This window comes from Camelus bactrianus, chromosome 6 (assembly GCF_048773025.1).
Source record: "Camelus bactrianus isolate YW-2024 breed Bactrian camel chromosome 6, ASM4877302v1, whole genome shotgun sequence".
Lineage (NCBI taxonomy): Eukaryota > Metazoa > Chordata > Mammalia > Artiodactyla > Camelidae > Camelus > Camelus bactrianus.
Genome location: NC_133544.1, coordinates 65,541,974 through 65,566,330, shown reverse-complemented (window position 1 = coordinate 65,566,330; position 24,357 = coordinate 65,541,974). Strand labels below are relative to the sequence as shown.

The window sequence follows — 24,357 nt, the reverse complement described above, 5'->3', positions numbered from 1 at the left end:
GGTCAAAAATGAATATTCTGATTAAAAGTGTTAATTGTAATGTATTCCATAAACAATTTATCTAATGCCTGAATCTAGTTCTTCTGCAGGGAGAATGCATAGGCCTAAAACATATTTAGAGGGTTTTAATTTTTCAAGTTATATTTAGGGCAATAACCTAATGCTACATTTCTCATACAATACATGCTTCTTAGAAACAAATCTATTGCTAAGTTGATATATATGAGGAGACTGAATTGAACCAAAGTCATTTACAAATTCTGGGAAAAACTGTTCATTAATTGACTTGAGAAAAAATTATTATGTTTTAAAGAGACCTCAGGTACTGACTTTTCTAGTGCAAAATATTTCAATGCATTTTGAATCCCCCCTTGAGAGAGTATATCCATAATATTATATATTCCATAGCCTGAGTAACTCTACTTACTTAACATAAATTGACTGGTCCTTTGCCCTCACTGGTAACAGAGATTTCTTTTTTGAGAGTAGCTTAAAGGACAGACGAATGAAAGCTAGTTTTACACATGACTTTTTTTTAAACACTCGTCCATGTTTCTTTTATCTACATATTTCTCTGTGTTGATTTTTCTTCTCAATGGTTATAATAATAATTTTTGACACTTTTATCATTCTTATTATATGCCAGGCACTCTTCCAAGCACTTGACACATGTGACCTAATTCAGTCTTCACAAAAGATTCTATTACTATCCCTGTTTTTCAGATGAGGAAACTGAAACATACTGACATTCATGGCTTACCTGGAGTTGCTCAGCAAGTGGCCCAGCTAGTCTGCAAACTAGAGAGCCTGGCTCCAGGGTCTGTGCGCTCTTGCTTGGCTGCCTCTCTGTGAATCCTTCTGGAGAGAGAGGTCTTCCTGTTGTGGTTCTGCCTCAATGTTTCCAGTTGAAGCAGATCTTTTTTGCTAGGCTCCAGTCTTTTTTCTCGATGGTTGTTCAGAAGTCGGTTGTGGCTTTGTTGTAGTTGTGAGGAAAGGCAAGTTCGTGGTCCTACTACTCTCTACCTTGACTGGAAATCACACATGACTATTCTTAATGGGAGAAAATATAAAGTCTAACTTCATTTGTTCTTAAACTGTTCATTTAGATTATTTAAATTGAGCTCTATGGAAATGTATGTATTGCCTATTTTCTTTAAGTCAGAAAGCAAAGTCCTTTTTCTTTCCTTCTTCTCTCCCTTCCTCCCTCCCTTCCTTCCTGCTTTTCTGTCTTCCTGGGTTTTTTCCTTCCCTCTTTTTTCCCATTCTTTCTTATTTTATTGAATTATTTATTTGATGTGTTTATTGTGTAAGCTCCAAAAGGAAAGTAATTTTGTTTCTTGGTCACTACAGTATTCTTGGTGGCTAGAGGGAGCCATGTCTTTTTGTAGGCAACCAATAAATATTTGTTAAGTGAATGATGACCTGTTTATACCTCTTTGAAGATTCAGTATAATCTAAAGGGGAAGAGGCCATAGAATAGCTATAAGACGTATCCAAGCAGGACTTTTTCTCTCTACAGACATATTTGCTGGCATCCATGGTTCCAAACTCCTTTCTTCTGCTCATGGTTTAAATTAAACTGACCATTTCCTACTTATGCCCTGCAGCTTCACCTTTCCAGTGCTGGTCATACTGATCCTTTCACATAGACACTTAGATCTTTCTTCTTTAGTCTCTCTTCATCACTCTCTGTTATCCTATTATTATTTTCAGTTTAGAGACTGAGAAGTGTTAAAGTTGACTAGATAGCACATTTTATGTACCATCTATGTACCAAAATGTTACCAAAATGTAACATACCATCTATGTTAAGCATTTTATAAACCTTTGTCTATTTTGTTAGATATTCCTTCCATAGGGCTTAAAACATTTTGTGTTTCAACCAGCAATGTACAGAATTGCCTGGTTTTCCACTCTTTGTTAACACAATGTTTTGTTAATATGGCGATGAGAAATGGCATCTAAATGTAGATTTAATTTCTTATTGTGAAATTAGGCATTCCCCCCTACTTTTAAAGACTGTTTGCCTTTCTTTTTGTTTAAAGTGCCTGCTACCATTTTTTTTGTTTGTTTTTTGGTACATTTTCCTACTGGGTTTTACTTTTATTTTCTCAATTTCTTTTTCTCAGAACAAGTAAGACTTTTTTTAATAAATGAAAATCAACATGTGGGTTATGTCCTTGTGACTATCATCTCACCAGTAAATTTAATTATTTTATTTTGTTATTTTTGGTAAGAACATCACATCACATAACATCATATCACATAAACTATGTACACACATATTATTTTAATAATCATGTTTCTTGCCCTTTTGCAGGTGAGAAACTTGATTTTGCCAAGTCTTAAGTTTGAAAGTACTAGAACTGGAATATAAACTGAGGTTTGTCTGACTTCAAAGTTTCCAGTATAACTTCCCCACTAAAAATGGCTTCTAGTAGGAATCTGATTTTAAGAAGACTAAGAAAAGTAAAACAGATTTCTAAAATAAGGCATTTTGTTCTATAAGGAGGTAACTAAGACACAAACAAATGTAAATAGCCCTATTAATATTAGACTGAGGCTCTTCTCCATTTAGTACTTTGATCAATGGTAGAACACGTAAAATCCAAAAGGAATTAGGAAAACATCAGGATAAGTTGGAGAGTCTGTGAGAACTGATCTCATCAACCTGAGCATCTGGGAACTTTTAAGATTGTAGAAAGGCAGTGTTTTTTGTTAGCGTGTGGAAATACTGTTAGGAATCCAGAAGTCCCAGGGATTAGTTGGAAGAGAAAACTCATAATCTTTCCTATAAGCACATTAACTAAATAGCACATTCAGAACTGTAATCACCGTAGATAAGTATGGAAAACCTGCTGTAGGGGGGGAGTTAAATCTTAAAATAGGGGAAGGCATTGAAAGTGAAAGCTCAAAAATCAGATAGTTTGGGATATACTCACCCTGCACAGGTCACCTCTGAAACCCGATCCCTGTCCCTGACTGAGAAGGCTTACTCTAGACTTACCTTTAGTCTGAAATGAAATCCAATTAATTTTTGCCATGGCAAGTGTTGATGGGAGTGCGTCCTCCTCCTTATGGCAAATGTACGCTCTAGAGTACACTCTGAGCTTGGAAACTTTCATGTCTGTGTCTTAAGTAAAGCCAAGTATGTGGAAAGACTTTGCCTATCATGCGCCTTGGGGATCCTTAGTTTTCCCCTTTTCCTGTGGAAAAGTTGGACTTTGAGAGCATAATACTATAATGCACCTTTTCAAAGCAAGATTACAGTTAGTTCAGTTAATGACACCTGAAAATGTAGTGGAAGGAAGTTTAACGTGTTTTACATTTTTTGTTTATTAGGAGGCTATAACTTGTCTTCTTCTCTGTAACTACCATGTCATAAGGTAAACTAATGTCAGATCCAGTCCCAGCGGAAGTGGGATGATTTATGTGGGTGGGCGGGTGACAGGCAGCTTGTCCTTGTCATTTAGAAGCTACGCCTGTGACTTAGGAACCTACTTGAACTGCTTCCAGGGACTCAAGAGGAAATTAGTTCTCAGTATTCTCAATGTTACCTTGAGCAGAGTTCTAATGTTAATGGTTTGAGTGTGAACCATATTATAGGCATTCCTCTAGGTGATTGAAAGATAGTAGATAGATGTTTTTTAATTTGCTACTTTATTAGAGAAATAATATATGTATACAGTTATTTAGTAAGATGAAAACAATTAATTAGATGTATTTGGAGCAAATATTGAAGGCCCCCTTTATCTGTCCCCTCCCAATCTCATCCACTTTTGGAGGTAACAACTATTAGTCATGTAGTACATCCTTCTGTTACTATTTCTGTCAATAGCAGTAAGTGTACATTTCAACATATTCCGTTGGAGACAGTTTTTGTTTTTTTTCTTAAATTTTTTTTGTTTGCAGTTTTGAGTTTAAATAACTTACATGTGAAAGGCTATTTTACTAAATCCCATTTCTTTCTTTTCTCTTGTCCACTACTGTCCCTGCCCCTCTCCTCCTTCGTTACTGTCTCATTTTCTCCCTCTCTTGAGTTTTGTTTATCTCTTTCATTTCTAGATCTCAAAACATTCAAATGACTTTATTTGGTTTACCAGCCATTTTGCATCCTGAGGTCTAGAATCCATAACCTTTAAGTTTATGAGAACATAAAGATTCCATGCTTATTCAGTTGCTTTTGTGCTTCAGCACACTTTACAGTTATCATAATGGCATATATATCCACTTACTGAGGAAAAATACAGGCAAAAGAGGCTAAATGACTTCCCTAGGTCTTATAGTTATTAAGTGGAAGACCAGTGAGAGTTTTGTAGTTGCACATATATATTTGGGTTACCATTGCACCCAGATACACTGCAGTCTCATTTCACATCAAATCCTCCTGTGGTCCTTTTGCTCAACCATGCACAATACCTCTGTCTTAGGAAACCACTGGTCTCTTTTCTATCTGTGTAGTTTCCTTCTTTCCAAAATACCTTAAAAATGGAAGCATACAGTTTTTTGCTTTTTGCATCTGGCTTTTCTCACTCTGCACTTGAGATTCATCCACTTTGATGCATGTGCTAGTAGTTTCTTTTTATTGGTAAGTAGTGTTCCATTGTATAGATGCACCAAGTCAACTTATGTGCTCTCTGGTTTAGAAACACTAGAGTTGTTTCCAATTTTTAGTGATTAAGAGTAAAGCTATGTGAGCATTCTTGTACCGGTTTTATGTGTTAAACTTTTTTTTTTTTCCACTGGAGTATCACAGAGTGGGATTTTGGGGTCACAAGGTTAATTGTTCATATAATAATGCAAATCTTCATAAGAATTATATTCAAAATGATGAAGTGAATGGCCAATATCCATAGAAAAATATGTTATATAAGTGTGTTTATCATTAATGTTGCTACTGTTGTTTAAAAGTTTTGTCTAATTTAGGCTATGCTCACCCTCATAGTATGTAAAAATAGTTTTCTGCCTTCAACAGTGCTGCCAGGTGGCAAAGTTTGGAAAATGAGACTGGAATTTAAAAATATCAGAAGTTGAAGTATCTAATTTTCTCTAGTGAGGTCAAAAGGGTATACTGAATATTTTCATAGATCATAGTCTAATCACTCCCAGATGCTTCAGATGAAAGAGATCCTGGGTGCCATGTATTACACCAAAGACCATGCCTGCTTTATATTCCCTCAATTTTTTCCTTTAAAGGTGTTACTAGTATTTTATGTTGATTTACAAATGACAGAGTATTAATAATACTACAAAATTAATTTATATGAATAGTCAGATAAAGGATACTGTAGTAATTAATTTTTAGAAGCACAGGATATTTAAGGTTGGACAAATACACCTTTATGTTCCAAGATTTTATATTTTTATCTTCAAATACTCAAGACAAAACTTTCCATAAAGAGGGGGTGAAATGCGTGGAGGTCAAAGGAAAAATCAGGGGAAGAGAGCCTGAATATGCTTCCCTGCCAAGGTCCCACTCACGTTGCAGGGCCTGATCTTTGTGATGACCCCATGGAATGGGTCTCTCGTTGAAGTGCTAAGTGCTATGTCTTGCAGCATATCCTGCAAGAAGTCACAGAGTTAGGAAGCCTGGGACTGCGCTGCACAGCTAAGTTCTTCTGACTTCTGCTTCCATGGTGCCATTCTGGTTCTGTCAAGTTTTAAAAGCTTAATTCTGTTTCCATGGCAGCTAACTGATTTTCATAGCTTTCTGAGGTTTCCCTCTGTATTGTTCATTCAAGTTCTTCCTGAAGAAACTGTTGGCAAACACTACCATTATCAACTAATTTCCTGTTTGGAAATTTGTGGAAATTAGCATTATATATCTCTGCCTGGGACCATCTGCCTATAGAATTGTGCATCAAAAAGTGAGAACAAACCTTACTGAATCTTAACATCTAGGGAGCTCTAGGACTGTACAGAGGCACCGCTTTTGGTATAGGGAGGTCTTTTGCTCTTAGAGAGTCCAGAAGTTCCAGGAAGTAGCTGAGAAGAAACTCTTTATGTTTTTAGAAACTTTACAAACTTCCAGGAAATCCCAGTTGGCATATATGGAAAGTTGACATTGAAATACTGAGAAATTTGGCTTAAATGTGAGGGAAGAAGAAAAGGAAGAAGCTGAGATTGTTCTAGAGGATAAGATATATAACATTTGGAAACATCATTGTCTGTGATTGGATTCTTCTTCACGCATAAAACTGATTTAAAATTTTAATTAGGGCCTGAAATACAGTCAGATTGCAGTAAAACAAACAATGCATTTTCTGTTTGGACAAGTGTTTATGGGATAGTGTTATCCTCAGTGTGTTAGGTATTTACTGTGGAGAGTAGCTTCTGGGGTGGGAAACTTTAGAGCTTTGTGTTGTGGGTAGAACAAAGTTTAAACACTGTCCATGTTTTGCTTTGTGGGATCTTTAAGTTTCTGTGTTTCTCAAAATTGAAAGCATTTCTGATAATGTACTTTTCTCAAATTCAGAGCCAGCCAAAATTTCAAAGTGAATTTAGTTATAACAGTTCGAGAGATGAAAGTAAAGTAGAATTTTAAAATGTTCTTTGGTTCATTTGATTTTTTTTTGTAGGTGTGACAAAATTTTTACTTTGATCTATAGCTGTGGTTTTTGTATTGCAACTAAGATTTCACTTTTTCTTGCAGAAGTCATTTGGCTTTTATGTGTAACAGGTGATAGTCATCTGTAGGAGCTGATCTCAGAGTCTGGTCATGACTTGCAGAACCATGCCCATGGCTGAATGGTCCACCTTTAACTCTGGTTTCATGGGAATTGTGGAAAGCAGAGAAGTATTTTATATCACTGATTCTCTGTGCTCAATTACCAGTTTGGGGTTCATTAGAGTAAAAACAAAAAAGTTTAATTTGCACTTCTCTAAGTAACAAGGCAGTAATGGGAGGCTGCTTTTAAGTTTCCTTTTATTGCCAGCAGCACCAGAAAGTCAATCTCACCTCTTTTCTCTGGTTCCCCAGCATAGATGCACAATATTTGCTGTGGGAAATGCTGGCCATGCCCAGAAGTTAGTGCATCCTCAAATCATGAACAATACTCCAAATACCTTGCCCTTCAATTGGGAGAATTCTAAGTCATAGAATCTATAGAGTCTCCTGAAGGACCACAATAAGCTTGCACTGTTACGTTAACATATAAGGATCCTTCCCTTCCCAGTATCAGTTCTCCATTCCCTTACTGATGCTTCCAAAGATCAGCTTCCAATTAAACTACCTGCAATCACATTTTGTCATTTGGTCTTCTAAGGGAAAGCAACCTAAGTAAGTAAGTAGGTAGAGCTATTTATGTCCTACAAATATACCCATTCAGTGTGATGATTCCTGACATTTCCCAAAGCAAGCTTGTAGCTTATTTCCAATTTTATGGAAAGCTGAGGGGATTTTATTATATGTTTTGTTATTGTCTAAATAGTCACAATTTCAATCTAAAATATTATTTAGTAGATACTGCTGCTGTCTGCTAAAATAATAAAATAAATAACCTTACATGGTAGAGTCACATTTCCCATGGTGGCAAATGTAATGAATAAATGCTCTACAGAAGCAGTAGAATTTTGTTCATTGAGGTAGATGATACATCCAATTTTGTCCGTTTTAAATCTAAGATGCCTAAGTGGAGATGTCCAAAAGGCAGATGGATATACAGTTTTCAAGCTCCAAACTCAGATCCAATCAGCAAAATTTGATACAATGTTTTTGTTTGCTCAGTCTTTTTATGGCTGCCTTTATATCTTTGTTCCTTAATGTATATATAATGGGATTTAAGACAGGGGTAATAGCAAAGTCAGCAATGAACAGATATTTGTCAATTGATGATCTGGGGAAAGGCCATACATAGAGAAACATGCATGGAGTGAAAAAAAGAACCACCACAGTGATATGAGCTGACAAAGTGACAAATGCCTTGGATAAATCTCCCGAAGAACGTTTCCAGACAGTGGCCAAAATGAAGATGTAGGAAAGGATTAGCAGGAAGAAGGTGCCCATAGTCATGAAGCTACTGTTGGCAGCAACAATGAACTCAAACTTGGCTCCATCTGTGCACGCAAGTTTTATGATCCTGGGAAAGTCACAATAAAAGCTGTCCACTTTGTTAGGACCACAAAAGGGCAAGTTTATAATGAAAACAAACTGAGACATAGCATGGATCACCCCAGTTACCCAGCCAGTGAGTACAAATGAAACACATATTTTAGGGTTCATGATGTTCAAGTAGTGAAGAGGCTTGCAGATTGCCGTGTACCTGTCAAATGCCATGGCTATGAGTAACACCATCTCCACTCCTCCCATGATGTGGATGAAGCATATTTGTGTCATACAACCTTGGAAAGAGATTATCTTGTATCCATTTAAAAGGTCTGTAATCATCTTGGGCACTGTGGTAGAGGCAACGCCCACATCAATAAAAGACAAGTTGGCAAGCAGGAAGTACATAGGAGAATGTAAATGAGAATCAAAAATTACCAAAAACAAAATGAAGAGATTTCCCAGGATGATCCCCAAATAGATGAAGGAGAATATCAGTGTGAGAAAAACTTTGGTTTCCCAAGAACCAGAGAGTCCCAGCAATACAAACTCAGAAACCACGGAATCATTTGGTCCATCCATTGACTTGGGCAGAAGATCTGATGTTCAGTTCACCTTAGGAGAGAAAGTAATGAAAAGTCAGAATCAGTGCTATAAAAGTAGATTTCCTATTCATCCTGCTAGCTTGTTTTTTGAGGTTGGTTTTTGAAAAAGGAAAATTGAAATTGAAATTGAAAATTGAAAAAGGAAAAAAAGACAATATGGAAACATTATGGTGATCAGAAGAATAATTATATTAAAAACTGAATACTTTGAATGCAGGTAAATGTGGTTACTTCCCTTCTTATTTCAGTTTCCTACTTTTTTGTTTTGTTTTGCCTCTCAAGTTTCTAGACATTTCCCCTGACCACTTACCTAGGTGTTCTCCCATGTGAGTTATCTTAGTCATTCTGTCACCTTCACACTAATGTTCTCACACCAAATTGGAAATTCCCTTTAGTGTATTTCTCTTTTCACTGGTCAAATGGAAATCTCCAGGCTGAAACTGTTTTGTGTTTCACCTTGCTTCACCTATGTATTTTGTTTTTGTTCTTTTAATATGATTTACCATGTAAGTAAGGTCCTCAGATTGTGATTACTCATAATGTTTGGTTCATGAAACAGCATCATAGTGCATGTACATACCTCTATATTCAATAAAAATATTGAATATGAAGCCTGAATACCTGTTAATAAAAATGTTAATTAAACAAATATTAACAGATGCCATTTATCAGTACATCCTCTATGCAAAACTTTGTACTAATCACATTATCTCATTTAAACCTCATAGAATTCGATATAGAAATGCTGTTTTATGAGATTTATTTTATTAATGAAGAAACTGAGTCCTAGATGGACCAAGTGTCAGAACCAGGGCTTTTATCCAGAGCTATAGGCCATCATAATCCATGCTCCTAATCATGGCAGTATGCACTCCAAGGCCAGCATCTTCAGATATACCCTGAATCTGACCCAATGATCCATCATTTACTAAAATTTACTTAAACTTTTTGTTTCCTTTGACTTATTACCATTAGTTCACTTCTTTAAAAAAATTAAATTGCTAATCTTGTGTCCCTTTCTAATTTTTGTTTCTTTCCCTAAGTCTTCATCAGCAACTCTCACTTTTCATTCATTCATCAATGTCAAAACAATTCAGTTCCCAAGATTTCTTGTTTCTAGAAAAACCCCTGGATTATGAATACATCATATAATAATCAATTTTCAGTCATCATTTTCCTTGATCGTACTGTTTATCATGAGCTTGCTTCTGTAACTTTTTGCTGTTGGCTTCTTGGCTTTTATATAGCCTGTCTTCTCACTTATTGCCAACAGACATCCCATTTGCTCAAGTAGTGGACTGACATCTCTAAATTTTAGGAAAGAATAGCCCTATCCAAGTCTAGAGCATGATGTATGATTTTTCTAAACCAGTTACTATAATCCCATTTTCCTTGGCCATGGTAGTCTAAGATGGCACACGTTGCCTAGAACTGTTCAATGAGATGTAAACAAATGTTGTGTCTGGAGGGCTTTCCTTCCCCAATGAAAAGACAAAACTTCATGTAGAGAAGGTTCTTTTCATGGTCCATTTTTTCCCCTGCATTTAATGCTAATGGGACTAAAGATGCAGCAACTACAGAGTTCTAAATCCCATATATAAATACAAATAACAGTGAGAATTTAGGGAGGACCTAACAACCAAAGGGCATATTGAGTCACTTAACCAGAGTCAGCAATAGTCTCCCTTCAGATTATTCTTATAAAGTGAGAAAAATAAACCCCAACTTGTTTGGTCCACTAAAAACCAGGTTTTCTGTCAATTTGCTGAATGCAGTTAGACCATTTCTACAACAGCCCTCCCATAATTATTCTCCTAACTTTCTGACTTCACTATACCTCTCACTAACTCAGTGATCAGTTCTCTGCTCATTCTTAATTTTTGGTGTGACTCAGAGATTTGTGATAAGTGTTTTTCATTCAATGTCAATTTACTCATTTTAACTAATTCCTGCATTTTGAATTCTGAATCTGTAGCTTCATCCCTGGACTCCAGAGTAATATTTTAAAGCCATACACATAAGTGAAAGCCAAACCTCCATCTTCAAGTTAACATGTTAAAACTGAGTTCATAACTCCAACACCTTAGTAATACTGTTATCGTTCTTCCAGGTGCCCAGTTTAGACACCCATGGGGCACTTGTCTCTGTCCTTTAATTTCCATCTCCAATTGTACAATTTTTATTCTCAAATATTCCTCACTTCAGTTCCTTCCTCATTTCCATTGTCACTTTGTCTTGTTTCTAGTCTACATATTTTCCTGTCTTGACATTTGAAAAGGCTACTAAATGATCTCTCTGGACCATTTGTCCCTGAGTCCAGTCCATTATATAGAATTTCCAGAGCTATCCATCCAGAGCTCAAATATGATCACATGGATTTTCTACTTAAAGCCTTTGGTGGAACTGTCAAGAGAAAATTCTTGATCCCACAGCATATCACATAAGACCCTGAGAGATGAGTAATATTTTATTTCAGAGAGGGTATTTTTATAAAACTTTTAGGAAATGAATGTATTAAATAGTCAGTGGGTAATTTTCAAAATTGATTTCTATAAAAACTCTTAGTAAAATAGGAAGGATTAAGAATTACTTTGAACATACCACTTTTAATAGAATTTTTAAACCAACAGTCAACAGCTGATTATAGATGAAACATTAAAATCAAAAGCATGAAGAAGGAAGCCTGCAGCACCATGTTCCATCACATACTACAGACAAGAAGATTAAATAAATAAAACTATTAAAGAAAGTTATCTAAACTACAGTTATTAACAAGTCATACAATTATCCATCTCAAAAACTTAAGACAATTACGTGGAAACTTAAATGTAGCAAAATAATTTTGACAAATATAGTGAAGTGTTAATGATACCTTGGTAAAATATAACAGAGATCTCATTTATAAATGAAACAAATAGGCAATGTATGCTTTTTATTGAAAAACTTCCCTGGAAGATTTGAAACCCTGGTTTAAATGGACGATAAAATCATGCTAATTGATAAAAAAGATTCAAAGTGGTAAAAACACCAATTCTCACTAAACTATTCTGAGCAGTAACTGTAGTGCTCAGTTTTAAAGTCCAGTGGAAATCTTCTGGAACATTACAAAGTGAGTCAAACTCTATTTAAAGCCCAGGGAAATTTTGAAAAGGAAACAAAGTGAGAGTTAGGGGAGGAAAGAGAATATATACTGTAAAAAACTGGAATATATTATAAGCCTATACTAATTGAACAGTGATCAAATTGAGTAATGTTGAACAGGTAAATTAACAAAACACAGTTAAGAATGAGATACAAATTAGGTAATAGTGTATAATGAAGGAGGCATTACAGTTATATAGGATGATGAAGGATTACTCAGTAAATTTGGAGTATTCAGTGGTTGTTAAACATGTAACTCAACATTGGAAACATAAAGTTGTATCTCTATGGATATCTAACAGAAAAGTAAGTTCTAGATGATAGAAGGCTTAAATGTAATAGTAAAATGATAAAATTTTAATAAAATATGTTATAGTTAAGTTTTAAAACTTGAGGTTGAAGAGGTTTTTAAATGTTTCCTACAAATTCAGAAAGAAGTTTCCATTTTTGTGTTTTTTTTTCCCCTCAGCAGAATGAATAAACTTGTTGCTATGGGACTCGGGAAGCAATGTGCCTCATTCTCAGCTGATGGTTATGTGAAGTGGTATAGTCATTCCAGAGGGCAACTGAGTAATAGAGTAAAAAATTATTTTGACTCTGACTCATTAATTGTATGTCTTGGAATGAATTAAAAGGAAATCAGTAGGCAAATATACAAAATGTATAATGCTACTTTACTTTACTTATCAGCATTTCTTATAATACAAACTTCTTTAGAATAAGGGATTAAGTGAATACATTTATACAGCACAAATATTTAAAAAGATTAAGTATACGTTAGCATGTAAAGATATTGATAAGTCAAGAAAACATTTGTAGAGAAAAAGATCCTTTTATTTAAGGGTGGTGCAACTGGCATTTTGCATTAGTAAATGTTTAGAATTTGTCCCCAATTTCTACATGTAGTGAGATTTTAAATAAACTTATGTTTGTTTCTTTATCTCCAACTTGTTTGCTGTATTTTTTAGAGGTAATATTTAGCAGTTCCCACAGATATCCACATTGGGAAAGGTCATTTCTCACAGACCCTCCAACTTATCCTGATGTTTTCTGTTTTTAGATTTTGCTTGTTTAATCATTTGATCAAAGTGGTAGCAGGAAAAGCCTCAGTCATTAACATTAATGGGATTAAGTACAATCCAATGAAGACAAACAATGAAGGCAGTGTTGTTTTTCAGTATGTGTAACTGCTGTTAGTAATCCAGAAGTCTCAGGGATTAGTTGGGAGAAAACATAAAATTCCTGCAAGTGCATTAACTGCGTAACACATTTAGAACTCGTAAGTTCTATAGGGAAGTGTGAAAAACACTACAGGAAAGACAACTTAGTCTTAAAATAGAGGAGAGGCATTGAAAGTGAAAGTTCAAAAATCGGTTATCTAGGAGGGATAGGGGTATAGCTCAGTCGGTAGAGCACCTGCTTAGCATGCCCAGCCTGCACGAGGTCCTAGGTTCAATCCCCAGTACCTCCAATAACAACAGTAATCAGTTATCTGGGATATACTTACTCTGTAGAGATCACCTCTGACACCAGACTCTTGTCTTCGACTGAGAAGGCTCGCTCTAGATTCTACCTGTAGTCCAGTTAATTCTCTGCTGTGACCAGTGCTGGTGGTAGTGCATCTTCTCAGTGTGGCAAATATACACTGTAAAGTGCAGCGTCTGGGCTTTGAAACTTTCCATCTGTGTTTAAATAGAGCCATGTATTTGGAAGGACTTTCGCTATCATTCTCCCCAGGGTACTTTAGCTTCCTAATTTCTCTGAATTGGGGGCATCATGTAATAATGTACCCTTTTCTACGTTGCAGCAGTTAAATACAACTAAAAAGGTTATTAAATGTAAGAAAAGGAAGTTTAAAATATGTCTGTTCTGTTTATTGGAAGTATATAATGTTTTTTTCTTTTGTTCTGTATCTACAATGTCATAAAGTGAATTAAGAAGTTCCAGTTCCAGCAGAAGTGAGATGAGTTATGTAGACGGGTAGGTGACCGTAGCTCGTCACTGGCATGTTGCACCTGTGCTCATGACTTAAGGACTGATATGAACTTCTGCTTCTTGGTACTTCAGAGGAGTATGTCTCAACAGCCTTAGTGCTTCCTTGACACTGAAAATGCACTGTTTGAGTATAAACCATGTTATAGGTACTTCTTTAAGAGATGAAAAGATAATGCAAGGTTACTTTCAATTCACTGCTTTATTAAATAAGTAATACACAGATGCAGTCTAATTTAATAGATTCAAACAATTGATTAGATGTACTTGGAGCAAATATTGAGGGCCCCCTTTATCTTTCCCCTAATCTACCCTTGGAGGTAACAACTATCAATCTCCTAGTGCATCATCCTTCTGTTACTATTCCTGTCAATAGTGGTAAGTGTACATAACATATGCCATTGGAGACAGTTTTTCTTTATCCTTTTTTGTTTTCAGCTTTGTGTTTAAATAAGTTGTATGTGAAAGGCTGTTATTACTAGATCCCCATTTCTTTCTTTTCTCTTGGCTGTTACTGTCCCTGCCCCTCTCCTCCCTCCCTCCCTCTTTACTGTCTCATTTTCAGTCTCTCCAAGTTTTGTTTATATTTTAAATTTCTAGATCTCAAAAAATGTAAATGAATTTATTGCTCGACCAGCCATTTTGTGCCCTGAGGTCTGACCATCTGAGTCTGAGAACATAAAAATTCCATGCTTGTTCATTTTCTTGAGTGTTACAACACCCTTTTCAGGCATCATCTTACATAATCATGATGACACTTAGATACATTTACAGAGGAGAAAACAGGCAAAAAGAGGCTAAGTGATCTTCACTAGTCTTTTTTTAAATTTTATTTTTTATTGAAGTGTAGTTGATTTACAATGTTAGCTTCAGGTGTACAGCAAAGCATTCAGTTACACATATACATACATACATATATATTTTTTCAGATTCTTTTCCATTATAGCTTGTAACAAGAAATTCAATATATTTCCCTGTGCCATACAGTAGGTCCTTGTTGTTTATCTGTTTATATATAGTAATATGTATCTGTTAATCCCAAACTCCTAATTTATCCCTCCCTGACCCTTTCCCCTTTGGTAACCACAGTCTGTTTTCTTTGTTTTCTATGTCTGTGAGGCTATTTCTGGTTTGTAAATAAAATTTGTATCTTTTTTTTCAAGATTCCACATATAGGTGATATCATATGATGTTTGTCTTTCTCTGTCTTTTACTTCACTGAATATGATAATATCTGGGTCCATCCATGTTTCTGCAAATGGCATTATTTCATTCTTTTTTATGGCTGAGTAATATTCCATTATATAAATATACCATGTCTTTTTTTGTATACATAATATATATAATTAACTTTTAATGTATTTTTACTGAACTATAGTCAGCTTACAATGTTGTGTCAATTTCTGGTGTACAGCACAATGCTTCAGTCATATAGGAAAATACATATATTCGTTTTCATATTCTTTTTCACCATAAGTTACTAGAAGATACTGAATATAGTTCCCTGTGCTATATAGTATAAACTATTTATCTATTTTATATATATTAGTTAGTATCTGCAAATCTCATACTCCCAGTTTATCCCTTCCCACCCAATTCGTCCCTGGTAACCATAAGTTTGTTTTCTATGTCCGTGAGTCTGGTTCTGTTTTGTAAATAAGTTCATTTGTCTTTTATTTTTTTAAGATTACACATATAAGTGATATCATATGGTATTTTTCTTTCTCTTTCTGGCTGACTTCACATAGAATGACATTCTCCAGCTCTATCCATATTGCTGCAAATGGTATTATTTTATTATTTTTCATGGCTGAGTAGTGTTCCATTGTATAAATATACCATAGCTTCTTTATCCAGTCATTTGTCAACATTTAGGCTGTTTCTATGTCTTGGCTATTGTAAATAATGCTGCTATAAACACTGGGGTGCATGTATCTTTTTGAATTAAGGTTCCCTCTGGATATATGCCCAGGAGTGGGATTGCTGGATCATATGGTAAGTCTATTTTTAGTTTTTTGAGGAATCTCCATAGTGTTTTCCATAATGGCTGCACCAAACTACATTCCCACCAACAGTATAGGAAGGTCCCCTTTTCTCCACAGCCTCTCCAGCATTTGTTTATGGAGTTCTGAATGATGGCCGTTTTGACTGGTGTGAGGTGATACCTCGTTGTGGTTTGATATGCATTTCTCTGATAATTAGTGATATTGAGCATTTTTTCATGTGCCTACTGGCCATTTTTATGTCTTCATTGGAGAATTGCTTGTTTAGATCTTTTGCTCATTTTTGGATTGGATTGTTTGTTTTTTGTTACTAAGTTATATGAGTTGTTTATATACTCGGGAAATTAAGCCCTTGTTAGTCACATCATTTGCAAATATCTTCCATTCTGTAGGCTGTCATTTTGTTTTGCTTATGGTTTCTTTTGCTGTGCAAAAGCTTGTAAGTTTAATTAGGTCCCATTTGTTTATTTTTGCTTTATATAATTTTGAGGCCTGGAGTAGGAAGATTTCTTAAGAAAGTTTTGTTATATGTAGTAATGAATAATTCTCAAACTCTGTATATAATCTAGTTCTTACAGTCTATCTGGATGCCGAAATGAATTAAATGGATAGTTTTTCCTAAATTTAAACTTTTTGTCCTATCTTCATAACACTTTCCCCCTGCTCTTACATGGTGTAGATAATGAAATCCCTAACCCATTTTTAAATAAAAAGGGAGGAAGCAAAATCCCTGAAGTTTATTGATACATCCATCTTTGTATTTAATGTATATCTTCTAAAATAAAGATAATTACACTGGTTCACAAATGACTAAAACATGGTATTGAGGGAACAGCACTCTCTCCAGATTACAGTGATAATTCGATGGTGAATACTTAATGATTACCTTTTATAGCTGTCTCTCCAGAAGGTAGCTAGAATGTTAACTAGTTGATAGGTTAATTAAGCAATTTGTAAAAATACAGCCAGCAATATTCAGTGCACTGGCTTTTTGAAAAAAATTTAGAGAAGATCTGTGTGAAATGCTTTGCTAAAAGAAATGCTCAGTAGAATAGAAAATTTCAAAATGTGGTGGTCGGTGTTGAAGTAGCAGTAACAACTATAATAAGTAATATTAACATTTTTACTAATTTAAAGTTATCCTTGAGAACAACCAAAATCATGGTTATAAAGACTAGCCAGATTCCAAAATAGGAAATAATTTTACATTCAATGATCAATAAATGATTGTGAAATATAATGGAATTGACACAAAACTTACATCTGGTGATACACATAATTTTCATATGTGAATTGGGGAGTGCATCCCAAGCCCAAGTAACAGGACAGGTGTGGCTAGTTTAGGGAGCTCACAGTGGACATTCTGATAATGTAAGGTCCTTAAGTACCAACAGAAATCCATAGGCTAACATCGCAGTCTCTGGATGGCATTTTTAATCTCTTTGTTTCTTAACGTGTAAATGGCTGGATTTAGGACGGGTGTGATGACTGCATAAAATACAGCAAGAAACTTGTCCACCCAGGTGATATGGAGTGGCCACAGATAGATGAAGATGCAGGGTCCAAAGAATAACACCACCACTGTGATGTGGGCTGTGCAGGTGGAGAGAGCCATGGATGCCCCTTCTTTAGAGTGAAGGCGGACAGTAAGCAGGATATAAAAGTAAGAGAGTAGCAACAGAATGAAGCAGATGGTTGCCAGTACCCCACTGTCAGCATTTATCAACATTTCTAGACTATAAGTATCCATACAGGCTAGCCTGATCACCAGTGGAATATCACAGAAAAAGCTATCCAGTTCCCTGGGTCCACAGAAGGGCAGCTTTATAATTAGAGCTAGTTGGCTTATTGAATGCACAAAGCCAATGATCCATGATGTCATCACTAGCCCAGTGCACTTTTGCCTGTCCATGATGCTGGAGTAATGGAGTGGCTTGCAGATGGCCACATAACGGTCATAGGCCATTGACACAAGCAGTATCATCTCACCCCCTCCAAAGAAATGTCCAAAAAAAATCTGACACATGCAGCCTCCAAAGGAGATGGTCTTATTTTCTTTGAGAAAGTCTGTGATCATTTTTGGGGTGATTACTGAGGAAAGGCAGAAGTCAATGAACGAAAGATTGGCTAACAAGAAGTACATAGGGGAGTGAAGATGAAGATCAGCAGTAATTAGGAGCACAATGAAGATGTTGCCTAAAATGGTGATCAAGTAAAGTGAAGAAAATATCAGCAGGAGGAAGGCCTGGAGCTCCCATGAATTACAAAGTCCAAGAATAATAAATTCAGACACCACAGTCTGGTTTACTTCTTCCATTTAGTTCAGTTTGTTCTGAATTTATCTGAAGAAAAGTCATAAAAATAGATTTTCTGAATGAACAGTATGTTCACTGAGAGGGTTTCTCAGACATTGCTGATGGAAGGGTATACTTCAGCCATTACTCTGGAAAAAAAGCTGGCCTTTTCTTGTAAAGCTCAATATTTACACATTTTATGGTCCAGCAATTTCCCTCCCACTTACATGCCCAAGATAAACTGTTGTGTATGTATATAAGGAGAAATTTATAATTATGCTTGTAAGCAGGACAGTGGAATATTATTTAGAACCATAATAAATAAAGTACAACAATACAAAATAGCATAAATGGATATAAAATACACTAATGAAGAAAAAAAGTTCAAAATGGATCCACTCAGCACAATTTTTATAAGGTGAAAAGCCATAAGAAAAATAACCTATTTTGCAGGAACTTGTATAAACTATAAAACTATGTAAAAATAAGATGTAAATAACCTCAGCTGTGGGGAGTCCATGGGTCAGGATGAGGATGAGCAAATAAGTTGTATGTTATTATCAACTGTTTAGGTCTTATATTAGATCATGTTTTCACAGGCATAACTTTATTATTAAATAAACAAGCAAACAAACTCAAAATGGCATGGAAAAACAGTGAGACTGTGCTATAAATCAAGAATTATGATTAATTCAAATACTGTGGATCTGAGGTAAAATAGCATTTTTTAAGAATGTCATGTGTTATTGAATTATAGTTGATTTACAATAAATTCTCCATTTGCAGCAATATGGATGGACCTAGAAAATACTACACTTAGTGATATGAGAAAGAGAAAGACAAATAACTGTATGGTATGTCCTAAACATGGAATCTAAAAAATAATAACAAAAATGACATTTTATTGTTTGGGGGTTGTAGAGTAGAAAGATAGCATCTAAATATAAATGAACATTTTTAGCACATTATTGAAGGTTAGTAATGTTTTTGTTAATAAATACATTAATAAAGTAATCAGTTGAAAAGAGATATTAGCACTAGTTTTGACAAATGAGAAAACTTTCTCACCAACATAGTTAACTAAATATAAGAGCAGATAAACTAATCAAAAAGAGGATGGTTAACAATCAGTGGAAGAATAAATGTTCCAGGCATAAGGAATAAATCACGAGCATCAGGAAGAAATATTTTCTGTTTGTGAAACTCGAAGCTACATAACCTATAAGAAATTACACAAAGCCTGAGGTATACATCAACCACAGAGACTCCTGAGATTTAGTCTTGAATATCGGGCTTGAAAATATTTTAGTATTGGAAAGCCCCTTTTGCCAGACATGATCTAGAACCATAGAATACACAATCTGCTTGTACGTTTCTGATTCAAAACAAGATCGTCTCCGAGAAACTGAAATCTAGGAATCTCTGCATGGACTGAAATGGTCCAAAATCTGTGATTAAGACTTGGACAGAGACTATGCCCCAAGTTACTTGAGAAAAACAATTTTGTGTTACAAATGAGAAGGTTCTTTGGACTTGAGACTCTGGCTACACATTTTCATAGTTAGTAAATCTCTCCATTTCCATTATTTCCATAGAAAGCTATTTCCATTCAGTCTCACATGCCTTAGCCTGAGAAGCCATAATTTTTGAAGTGCATTATGTTCTCCCTAACAATTATTGACAGAAGATTTACTTTTACAGTAACATTGTAAATGGCATATACAAGCTAATTAGACTTCTTATTAACAAGTTAGAGAAACTTTGTCTTTAAACTACGCATTTGCTGCAATTGAAATTCATTCCTTTAAAAATCTAACAATATTATAAAGCTGAAAAATAGATTTATATTCTTTCTTACTCTCTCCCTTTTTACTTTAATTTTCTCTCCTCTGTCTTCATCTTTTTCTTTTTTTCTTCTCCTCCTTATCTTCTCCCTCCTCCTCCTCCTTTTTCTTTTAAAAATGTCTGGCTCTCAAGTGCTTTGCCTCATGGGTCAATTATTTCCAACAGTCATTACTAATTCTTGATGATTGGTGTTCATAGCTCTCTATCAAAATTGGGAACCATTTTCTATTTCACTCAGAGGTATATTAAACATTTTAAATCACTGTTCTGTTACAGTGGTAACAATCCGATTCACTGCTGAAAAAGCCAAGTCAACAAATGATAGACGGGTTTACCGTCACTGTTCTCTATGGTTGGAGCTGTTGATGATATTGTTGTTGCTTAAGTCTATGTAGTTATCAGATACCAGGGACAAAAATAAGAATGGAATTAGAAAGTACTAGATGTAGGAGGGGCTTTTAATTTTTTCTGGTATGATAAGTAAGAATTTATTAAATATTTTCTTACTGTGTACTCTGATTACTTTTGAGTACTTCGGTGAAAAAGAAATAGGCTGTAGATATTGTTGGTTATACCAAAGTAAAAGCCTGTGCCTGCTTTTTCAGCTAATACTTGCTTTAAAATTGTTTAATATTATTTTAGTTGAATTACAAAAGACAAAATATTACTGCTGAAATAATTATATTAATGGCAATAGCAATATTAATAATACTGTTATAAATAATTTTCAATCATAGATGAGAGGTAAATCTAAAGATTCTAAAAATATAACTGTAAAATCAAATAACAAAGTAGAACTTACGAGGAAGAATCAAAATTTAGCAAAATATAAAAGGAAAAGATAAAAGAAAATGAGACAATTTCCATTTTCTTTTTTGAGCTGCTAATTTTAGGGTCATTTGAAAACTAAATCAATCGGTTTCATTGTGTCTCCCTGTTTTTCTTTCTCTCTCCGAATACCTCCCATGTGTTAGAAAGTTTCTCTAACGTTGTCTAAGGTAGTGTTCACAATAACCCCATGAAATAGGTCTTATTGAGAGTTTGGCTCTTAGTGTAACCTGTTACAAGGCTCAGAGCTGAGAAATAGTGTAACTGGGGTGCACACCCAGTGTTCTCTAACTCCAGTGCTTCTGTGGTGTCATTCTGTGTCTCCTCTGTTCAGTTCCAAGAGCATAATTCCATTTCCATGGTAACTACTGACTTATAACTTTTGAGAGGTTTCTCTACATATTCTCTGTCAGGTTTCTTTCTGAGCTAAATTAGTAACAATCACTTTCTCCAGTGTTTCGGGGTTTCTGTTAATTATAGTCAAATATCTGTGTATCGAACACAGTTTTCCTTAACTCAAGGAAACTGTGGACCCTGATGATTGTGGCTCTGTGAGAACATGAGGACCTCCTAAACGTATTTAGGGAGCTATGAGACTGTGTAGAAGGCATTCCTTTTGATGCTGTAAAATCCAGAAGTCCCAAGATGTAGGTGGGAGAAGAAATCTTTGATATTTCTGGAAGCTATGCAGCCATTCCAACTCATTCTAATTAATATGTATGGAAATATGGTATTAAAACATTGTGACATTGTCTCTTACATGTGATAGAGGAAGCAAACTAAGGGAGAAGTTAAGAAATTTACAGAGTATAGGCCATAGCTTCTTACCAGAGAAACACCATATTTGATCAGATTCTTTTCCAGGGGTAAAGCATTTTCCATATTGTAATTAGAATCTGAAATAAAACCATATTGCACCAAAACAAATAATCCACTTCTGTCGTGACCAGTGTTCATGGGAGTGTGTGAGGCATATATTTACTGTAGAGGGTGGCCTCTGGGGTAGGCAGCTTTCAAGCTACCCATGCTGTGTTCCTTTGGGACCTCTCAATTTTGGAGTTTCTCAGAATTGAGAGTATCACCTGGAAAGTGTGCCTTTTCTCAGGTCTGAGAGAGAGACCTGGTGTGTACGGTTATAAAAGTTCTAATGATGGAAGTTAAGCACAGTTTTAAAGCACTTCTTTGGTTAACTTTTTTTTTTTTTTAAAGAAAAACATTATTTCAGAATTAACTTGCCATTTCTAGTCCCAGATGACTTCGGTGAGTGGACAGGGGATGACCAGCAGTAGGAGATGAGCTAGTCATTTGACTCATCAATTCTACTCCTAGGTATTTACCCCAAAGAGTTAAAAACAACTGTTCAAACAAAAACTTGTACACAAATGTCATAGTAGAACTATTCACAATGGCCAAAGATGGCACATTTTCATCAGCTGATGAATGAATCAACAACTGTGGTAATACATACAAAGGAATATTATTTATCTATAAGAAGGAATGGTGTCTTGATACACACTTCAACATGGATGAACTTGAAAACATTATGCTAAATGAAAGAAGCCAGACTCTTAAGGTCACATGTTGTTTTAATTCTCTTTATATAAAGTATCCAGATTGGATAAATCCGTAGAGATAGAAAGCAGATTAGTGATTTCCAGGAGCTGAGAGAGAGGGGAATGGACAGTGACTGCTCAATGGATATGGGGTTTTCCTTGGGGTGATGAAAATATGTTGAAGCTAGATAGAGGTGTGATTGCAATATTATGAATGTACTAAATGCCATTGGATTGTACCTTTCAAATGACTGATTTTCCATTATGTGAATTTTACCTTGATAACAAAATTTAATACTAAAAGAAAAATAAATGAGGAATTTTTTTCATTATAAATTAATATTTTAGTTATCTACTTTGTTTTAGCTCATTTTTTTTTCAGTCATACTTGGCTTAGGTTTACCTTTCCCTTTTTTTAGGTAAAAAATGTACTTTTGGTATAATCACACACTAGGGTTTTTTTTGTTTTTGTTTTTCATTTGTCTCCAGCTTAAATGCTATGTAGAACTGAGTCTAAAATATTGTAAAATGTAAATCACTAAAAGCAATTTAACTAACAAAAATCAAGTTTGTCAAAACAACATGCTGAATTGGAGCTCTTATAATAGTGTTAAATGATGTAAGAATGTATGATATTTGGTCTTCTCTGTGTGTACATTGCTTTTCTGAGCAAGCCTTACAGAATTACAGATATTCAGTATCTCTGGATTTAGTTAATTGAAAAAAAAATCACTGGGCTGAATCCCAAGGCACACAAATTCTAGCCCCTTTTCTACTACCAACTGATAAGTCACAACCTTATTTCTTCATCTGATCGGGAACAATACTGCATTTTCATCTCACTGTTAGAAAGAAGAAATTAAATAATATAGGTAAAAATACTCAAAAAAGTAAAAAGCTAAATAGATCTGTGAAATCTTATTTATCTGTCACAACAGTAATACAGAAACGAGGCAGCATAGTGTAGGGATTAAATCCATGGACTTTGAAATCAGAAATAATCATATTTGAATATTGGATCTGACTTTAGCATAGTGACCTTTGCCAACATGTTGTCTTTCCGTATTATTTAATGTTACTGTCTCCCAAATGGGGATGGTAATTGTATATTTGAGGTAAAAAGCAGGTACAGTGTTTCTAAGGATGTTGCATGAATATGCTTTCAACAGAATTCTAAATAACTTTCTAATGTTTGTTAATAGGTATTCTTTTTCACTGGTATTAGTCTAAGTAGTATTTAATTTGTACATAGGCATTAAAATGTTAGGAGTTGCTGATTTTCCTTGAAGATACTTGGCTATCATGTTGTTAGCCACAGCTTCCTTTTTTTCCGTTTACTTTTGTAACCAAACTCTAATACTTTTTTCTTCTCTTAATGTCATGGGAATTCAAAGTAGAGTTCTCATGATAAATGACCTAGGGACTCAGGTCACTTGAGTTACCAGGTTGTTACCAAAGGCTGTTGTTGGCACTGGAGCAGTTGTGAGGAGCACTAACTGCAGAGATCAAAGAGGGAAACATTTCTTAAAAGGTCCAATACTAGGGAAAGTATTGTTTTCTGAGGCCTGGTATTTTTTGGTTGTTGTCGTTTGTTTTCTGTTGTTTGTTTGTTTGTTTTTGGTCAGGTAAGTGGGGGCAGTGTAATGTAAGTGAAGAGCCTGCTAAAATTACCAGCTCTTTTCCCGATGTGGGTAAAGCATAGCACCTCTGCCAACATTACAAAAATTGCATCCCCCTCAGCCTTCCCTCCCACTCTTTCTTGTCTCTATTCATATTTTTTCAGTTCAACAAGCATTTGTTGAACCACCATATGAGTCTTTCCAAGGGGAAGATAGACTTTTCAATGTTAGGTTGCATGGAGTGCTCCCTGTACTTAGATTGTGACTCGATTTACAGGGAGATTTTTGTACTTGGACTTTATTTCACTAGGAACTAGAAAGGACCTTGGAAATTGGTTTTAATGTGAATTGCCTTTGACCGTTTGTGGCGATTTCTAGAATGACAATTGTTTTTTTAATTCTACTGGCATCAGTTTTCAATAGTACTAAGATA

General features: G+C 35.1%; 2 protein-coding genes across 2 annotated transcripts; both read right to left on the bottom strand.

Annotated features, from left to right (window-relative positions):
* Positions 1 to 7,690: 7,690 nt before the first annotated feature.
* LOC105076142 (olfactory receptor 4F21-like) lies at positions 7,691 to 8,824 on the bottom strand. Its single transcript, XM_010964158.3, has one exon. It carries the CDS (start codon positions 8,624 to 8,626, stop codon positions 7,691 to 7,693), a length of 936 nt encoding a protein of 311 aa, XP_010962460.2. The 5' UTR covers positions 8,627 to 8,824.
* An 8,366-nt stretch (positions 8,825 to 17,190) lies between these two features.
* LOC105076135 (olfactory receptor 4K15-like) lies at positions 17,191 to 18,102 on the bottom strand. The gene has a single exon (XM_010964150.3). The coding sequence runs from the start codon at positions 18,100 to 18,102 to the stop codon at positions 17,191 to 17,193; it is 912 nt and encodes a 303-aa protein (XP_010962452.2).
* Between the last annotated feature and the right edge of the window lie 6,255 nt (positions 18,103 to 24,357).

Bases quoted from the DNA above. Each gene is read 5' to 3' on its own strand.
- LOC105076142 (XM_010964158.3), bottom strand. From the start codon at position 8,626: ATGGATGGACCAAATGATTCCGTGGTTTCTGAGTTTGTATTGCTGGGA.
- LOC105076135 (XM_010964150.3), bottom strand. From the start codon at position 18,102: ATGGAAGAAGTAAACCAGACTGTGGTGTCTGAATTTATTATTCTTGGA.